A 7,500-nucleotide genomic window follows, 5' to 3' on the forward strand; every position below is an offset into this window, starting at 1 on the left:
GAATACTTTGAGCAAATAAGTCTTCTTCCTTTATCAAGGTGTCATATAAAGCCTTTCGGGTTAGAAGCAAGCAACGGAAATCAAAGTAATGGGTTATGTGAGAGTGGTAGTCTTATGTATCATATACAAAAATTAGGATCATTTATCTATACAAAGCACACTAATGCAGCTCAAAAATATAATCTTTGGGGGCAATCCATAATAGCTGTATTTCTTAACACTGTTTCGTCACATCTATGGACTCTCAGTCTACCTCTCCCGGGATCATGATATCATTTACATTAACCCTATTAAAATGCCTTAAAATGGTAGAATATCTATAAATGGTGATATGTAAAAAATAAATAAACAAGCTACAAAGTTAAGCAAGTTGGCACAAAAACTGCTATGCCTCTTGTATAAATATACAGCCTTAATAAAGGACATAGTACAGGGGATCTCCACAGCTGACAGGGTTGGTGTTTGAAGGTCTAGTCTAGGCAGTGTTATAATCTAAACCCATACACTGACAGAGCACGGTTAAGAAATACAGCTTCATGCCTTTGATTACATAAGCTCTGGACTAGCTAACAGAGCAACGAAGATCCTTGGGTGCCTCTCTCTGGCTCCGATGGCCGTGTGTCCAAGAGAGGTGCATCGTATTTGCTTTCTCTTTCCACCAGGGATTTGCAACAACGATTGCATACAAGCCATTGTTATAAAAAAAATCATCTTGGCTTCTTTTTTTTATATTTTTCTTTAATTGAGTCGTGTGTACCGTTTTCATTTAGCTTTCTGATGTTGGTTTGTTCACCTGAGGTTTTCACCAGGTGGCGGAAGCGGTACAGTTCTTGTTGCAGAAACTAGCCTGAGACTACTCGTCTTTTACCATCAATTTAGCTCCTTCCGCCAATGACGTGTGACTTAAACCTAAGGGGGAGGCAGAAGGCAAAGGACGCATGGCTCTGTTCGCAAGAAACCTGGATTTACTCGTTTTTTTTTATCGAGACTGAAATGAAAGGAAATTGTGAATGCAAGAGAAAAAAAAATCTACCTGAAGAATCAGAGGTTATGAAACTCTCTACAAAATATGAACTCTATAGTCAAAAATTTCTTTTTTTTTCACAGTATAGGATACTGAACTTATCATGCATGACCTTGTACATAGTATCCAGGTTGTACCACGTGGTTGAAGTAATGGTTTTAGCACCAAAGGGAGAAAAGAGCAGAAGCCTATGTGGAAGCACAGTCGAGCTTCTGAGACAAGGCAGCTCGCCGAGGCGTCGCTGGTCCCGAAACAGCCGAACAGAGCCACGGGGTGCGCTGGGGGGGTCCTCTGCCCCCTGCCTCCCAGGGCCCGACGGGTCCCTCCGCTTCTAAAAGGAGATTTAGAAGAGGAGGAAGGAGACGCGGGTGCGGCGCGCGTCTCCCTTGCCCCGTCGGGCCATCCCGAACTGTCACATGTTCCCCTCCGAGCCCGACCCCCCGCCGGTGGCCGAGTTGTTTCCTGAGCCGGACAGGTCGTCCCCGTCGGAGCGGTACGGCGAGTTCCCTCTTCCTCTCGGGCTGAGGCCGCGGAAGTCCAGGTTGTACTGCGGAAAAGGGCTGCGGTTAGGGCGGGCGGCGCTGGGGCGGCGCGGGGCGGCACTGGGACACTCAGTGGGACTGGAGTTTTTTTTTTTTTTTTTTTATTTTTTACACAAATTTGATTGAATTTCATGAATTATTTCACATTTGTTAGATTGATCAAGGGGAATGTACTAATGGTATATATTCAAATTGGACTTTTTGCATTAATAGAATAACTACTCAGAGAAAAATATTACTATATTTATCAACACCCTTATTAGTACGAAAAGCACTATGAAATACAATGTCAAATGTTAATATCAACGTTCTTTTAAAATGTAAATTCTGATTCTATAGCATCTAAATAATCTAATATTTTATTTTGCTGATCCATAATTTAATTTAAGAAAAGCATAAAATATTACTCTATATTAATTGCCTGTGTTAATATATCAAAACTCAACAAACAATTACAATATAAGAATATATACACAAAATGCATACCTGAAATCTTTATTCTTTAAAACAGCATTAAGGATACTATACACAATATACATATAGATAAATCCCATAGGAGGGAGACTTATAAAAAAAAAATACAAAAAAAAATCAATGATTCTATTCAAATCTTATAAATTACTTTTAATCAACCAGAAATATTGCAGTAGATCCGTTGAGAGGCGCTGATTGTTGCAATCATCATTCCCATATTGAAGAAATGAACAGCTGATCAGTATCACCGTACGCGGACTGAAAGACAACACTGAAACATGCTTATCTCAACATAGATCATGCAGACACAAACAGTAAACAAGAGACGGAAAAGAAAACAAAGGGGGTTAACAGACTGAGACATGCAGCACGTTAGTAAAAGCGAGGTGAGTTGTGGTGGCTAGTTATACTGCCATTTTTTTTGGGGGGGGTTATGCTGACAGTTATCAGTATAGCGGGGGAGATAATGGTCTGTGGTTTAAATGCTCTTTGGAAACGTTGGTTTGTTTACTAAATGTTAAGAAATGAGTATCTTTTATTTTGTAGAGGGAGGGAGAGAAGGGGAAAGAAAAAAAGAGAGATAGATAGATAGATAGGGAGGAGGGAAGGAGGTAAGGAGAGAAGGAGAGGAAGAAACAGATAGATTGATAGATATATAGATAGATACATATAGAGAGAGAAAGGAAAGAAGGAAGAGAGAGAGAGAGAGAGAGAGAGAGAGAGAGAGAGAGAGAGAGAGAGAGAGAGAGAGAGAGAGAGAGAGAGAGAGAGAGAGAGAGAGAGAGAGAGAGAGAGAGAGAGAGAGAGAGAGAGAGAGAAGAGAGAGAAGAGAGAAAAGATAAAAGAGAGAGAGAGAGAGAGAGAGAAAGAAGAAGAAAGAGAGAAAAGAAGAGAAAGAAGAAAAGGAGAAAGAAAAAAAAAGAAAAAGACAAAGGGACAAGCAGAGAATTAGAGAAAGATAGAAAGAAAAGAAAGAAAGAAAAAGAAAAAAAAAAGAAAAGAAAAAGAGATACGTAAAAATTCCCCAGACCCAACACTGAAGGCATGACCACCACAGACCATCTCCTCCGCTGACCTCTGACCACCGAATGCCCTATTTCTAAGGTCAACTTACTCATAGACGAAAACACTTACGAGGGATACTGCTGCTGACTGGACTCATGCTTAACGAAGAACTCCATACAATAAAGGACTGAATGTACCAAGTTAAATATGCTTTAAGAACGAGGACATGTAGAGATTTCCAAGCAAGATCAAGTTGAAAATCAAAAGAAGAAAGTAAGAAAAAAAGAAAGAAAAAAAAAAGGTTACATTGATACTTTTATTTTTGTTCTTCTAAATTGGGACAAGGCTTGGGACAATCAAAAAAGAGGAGATCATTTTTTTTTTTTTTTTAAACATTCTATCTCTTAAATTTGGATGTGACATGTAGAAAAATAATGATAACTGTCTCATCGGAAAGTTCAAGTAATCTATCTACATATAAATAACCTGATTATATGACAATTGACAATTATACAATTCTATTGATTTCAATGAAATACTTCTAAGAACTAAAATTTCTCATCTCTCTCTGAACATTAACAAATAAAATGTCTATATTTAACCTATACATGATGCTACAAAGTGGCAAATGTATATATGTGTGTACATCAAATGGTCCATATTTAATGATTTTGATATCTGCTCCATGTTAGTACACCCAATAAGCTACTCTCAGTGTTCCCAAATAGTGTTACTGACAATGTACAGTGAGGTAGTAAAACACCATGTATTCATATGTGTTTTTTTTGTCTCTGGCAATACTGCGTGATATTTACATACCATTAAAAAGCCTCTTTGAACAATACGTTTTGAACAATCTCTTTGCCTCTCTTTGTAATCTTTCCATTAGAATTTAGATACAATTGTATTTCTGTAAATTGCTATAGATTTTTTGAAGTACTTGAGAACAAGTAGTAAAAATTTAGTAGCTAGATCTTCCTTGAATTATAAACATCTTTTTGTTCCTAAAAAGGTTATAAATAGCAACAGTACTACTTACAACCAACTTCTTGTGTACTTCAATAATTTGAATTCCACTTGAAATAAATAAGGAGAAAACAACTACTAAATTGTGCGTGAAATATAGATAGAAAGCATACGTGTGTGTATTTCCTTGTGACATAGATCCAAAGAAAGGCAAAAGAGAACGTCTTTCACCAAACGGAAAAGGAGTCCAGATTTCGCGAGGCGTTTCATAACCTATAACAGTATAACAAGCAAATATGAAAGGTAACATTACATATAAACAGTGAATAACATCTGGATAAAAGATTAAAACAATTCGTATCATTCTATGGTATTCTGAAGAAGATGATCGAAATTCAAGGATGAATACTGGCTCTGCATATTGAGCAAAGTTGACAGCTTGTTTAACTGCGATCTGTCAAGGATACTTTGGTCGGAGAAATAATTTTGGGTGTCACTACCAACGCCCTTCAAGGGGGGCGCCGAGTAAGGTGCCCCCCACTGAGGGAAGAGTGAGCTATTCGTTTCCGTGTAACTGATGGGAACGGAAGGGGAGGCGGAGGGCGGGAGCGGGGGCTGGAGGGCAGAGTGGTGGAGGTTCAGGTACTGGAGTGTAGGGGAGGCATAGAGGGCAGAGGAGGGGAGGGTGTAATACTTCAGCCATTGAGGAGAGCTGGGGTTGACGGGTGGGGTGGGGGTGGAGACGGGGGACAGGAAGGAGTAGGGGGACGGGGGAGGGACGTGGATCGAGGGCACGTGGAGGGGAGAGGCGAGGGTGTTCGGCATGAGGTGCCCCAAGGGAGGCAGCAAGCCGACGGACTTCTGTGGCGGGTGGGTAGGAAGAGGCACCGGCTGGGGAATGGGCGTAGGGATCTGAGGAGCGAATGGTGTGACGGAAGGCTGACAAGAAGGAAGGCTTGACATGAGGGAAGGTGTGAATGTCAGAGGAGGTGACGCTAGTGGATGTGGCTGTGTTGGTACCTGTCCAATAGGGTTGCCTTGGCTTGATGCCCGAACCTCGTCCAATGTAGGGAGCTCCAACCGCTCAGGGAGACGCAGCTCATACTTGGGTGCGCAACCAAACATGACAACCAAACGAAACAAAATTAGAAATGTAAAATTAGAGTCGGGGGGAGAGGGGAGTACGGGGTTTGGCCAAGCAGTCTCTGGTGAGGCTCTGGAAGAACTGAGGGAGTTAGGAAGTTTCTTAAAAGAGAACTAACTCGGTGTCAGAGAACAGTTGGACTAAATCATGTGATTGTGCTATTCATTCCAAGGCTCATATGATGCACCACCTACAGGATAAAAGACGCTGCAACTGCTAATAGGTAAAATCTTCAATCAATTAAACCTTGGATTGGGAAACACAGTGCTAATAAAAACTGGAATAATATTGGATGTAAATAGTAGAGCAAAAATCTCTCCTGGTGAAGTCACCACGAAGTTTATTCTCTGTTCATGCGTTACTGACATTTATTATTTTTTCTAGGGGAATCTTTATAGATAAAAAAATCAATATTTTCAGCAGGCTATATGTGAGACCTGAGCTCAGTGACTCGAGGCTTGTCTAGTAAATAATAACATGAAATTTATTAAAGAAGTACTTGACAACTTTTTGTAAAAAATATTTGTCTAGTAATATAAATTATCTATATACATATACATATATACATGTATGCATACATACAAACTCATATGTATATATATATATATATATATATATATATATATATATATATATACATATATATATGTATATATATATGTATATATATATATATATATATATATATATATATACATATATATACATATATATACATACATACATACATACATATATATATATATATATATATATATATATATATATATATATATATATATATATGTGTGTGTATATATATATATATATATTATATATATATATATATATATATATATATATATATACATGTATGATTAAAAATACATAATTACATATAAAACCAATACATTATATAAATATTTTCTTATAAAATTTTAGTACGTTATTTATATGTTAGTATATACTAGACAAAAATCACTGAGACATTCTAGAATTTAGCCTCATGCACTAAATGTTGCAGACTTATGTGTCAAAAGCCAGTGGCGTTTGGAAAATGATTGAACAAATGAGAAAAAATGTTAGATGGCTAATAAATGTATAACAAATAAGTCATTATCGTGTCTGTAATGAGGTAATTTCATTATAAGTAATATTTGTACCGAGACATGGATGAAAATGAATAATTTTCCTATGACAAGATGTATAATCATCATTTCAATATTAATCTTCATTGGAAAAATCTTTATGGGATGAAGTTTATGAAAGAAAAATAATTACACATCATGCCATATCAAAATTAATCATTCTCATTCATTCCTCCTTCGGTCACAATGTCACAATGAACTTGTCAATCATAGTGATTTCAATCTATTGTTGCCATGCGTTGATGTGTGATTTCTATGACACATAGTCTGCGATATCAGTGCATTCTGGGGTTATTACATAAACTCATTTCAGTGGACCCTTAGAAGGGGAAACTTAGAAAAAAAAACACATCTATCTATAATTAAATATTATCTTGCATCTTGCCAGTGGATAAATATGTAAATATATAGATATATTTATGCAAACATCACATGCAAACTTGTCCAATATGCTGTTTAAGTGATGGAAAAAAATGTGAGTAAAAAAATAAGAGAGAGGAAGAAAATAATCAGTTAAAACGTATATGTATATATATACATACAAACATACATACATACATATATATATATATATATATATATATATATATATATATATACATATATATATATATATATATATATGTATAATATATATATATATATGTATATATTATATATGTATATATATATATATATATATATATATATATATATATATATATATATATATATATATATATATTATATATATATATATATATATATATATATATAAAAAAAATTATATATAAATATATGTAAATATATATATATATATATATATATTTACATATAAATATACATATTTATATATATAAATATATATTTATATACATATAAATATATATATAAATATATATATTTACATATATATAAATATATATATAAATATAAATATAAATATACATATAAATATAAATATATACATATATGTAATATATATGAATATATATATGTATAAATATATATATAGATAGAGACACAGATATATATATATATATATATATATATATGTATTTATATATATATACATACATACATACATATATATATATATATATATATATATATATATATATATATATATATATATATATATATATATGTATATATATATATATATACATATATATATATATATATATATATTATATATATATAATATATAAATATATATATATAATATATATATGAAAT

At 34.3% G+C, this 7,500-nt stretch overlaps 1 protein-coding gene across 5 annotated transcripts in view; it reads right to left on the reverse strand.

The window, feature by feature from the left end:
* Positions 1-7,500, reverse strand: part of alpha-Catr (alpha-catenin related) — a 43,465-nt gene that overhangs the window by 888 nt on the left and 35,077 nt on the right. For 3 of the 5 annotated variants that reach the window (XM_086554959.1, XM_086554958.1, XM_086554957.1), the window contains exon 11: positions 3,348-5,115. In XM_086554959.1, coding sequence (XP_086411085.1) covers positions 4,372-5,115 — 744 coding nt within the window. In that variant the 3' untranslated portion in view covers positions 3,348-4,371. Of the gene's footprint in view, positions 1,572-3,347; positions 5,116-7,500 lie in introns of those variants that run through there. The other 2 variants (XM_086554960.1, XM_086554961.1) reach the window with 2 other exon arrangements.

This window comes from Penaeus japonicus, unplaced genomic scaffold (genome assembly GCF_977035675.1).
Source record: "Penaeus japonicus unplaced genomic scaffold, GWHDUDI00000001_assembly GWHDUDI00000030, whole genome shotgun sequence".
NCBI classification, from domain to species: domain Eukaryota; kingdom Metazoa; phylum Arthropoda; class Malacostraca; order Decapoda; family Penaeidae; genus Penaeus; species Penaeus japonicus.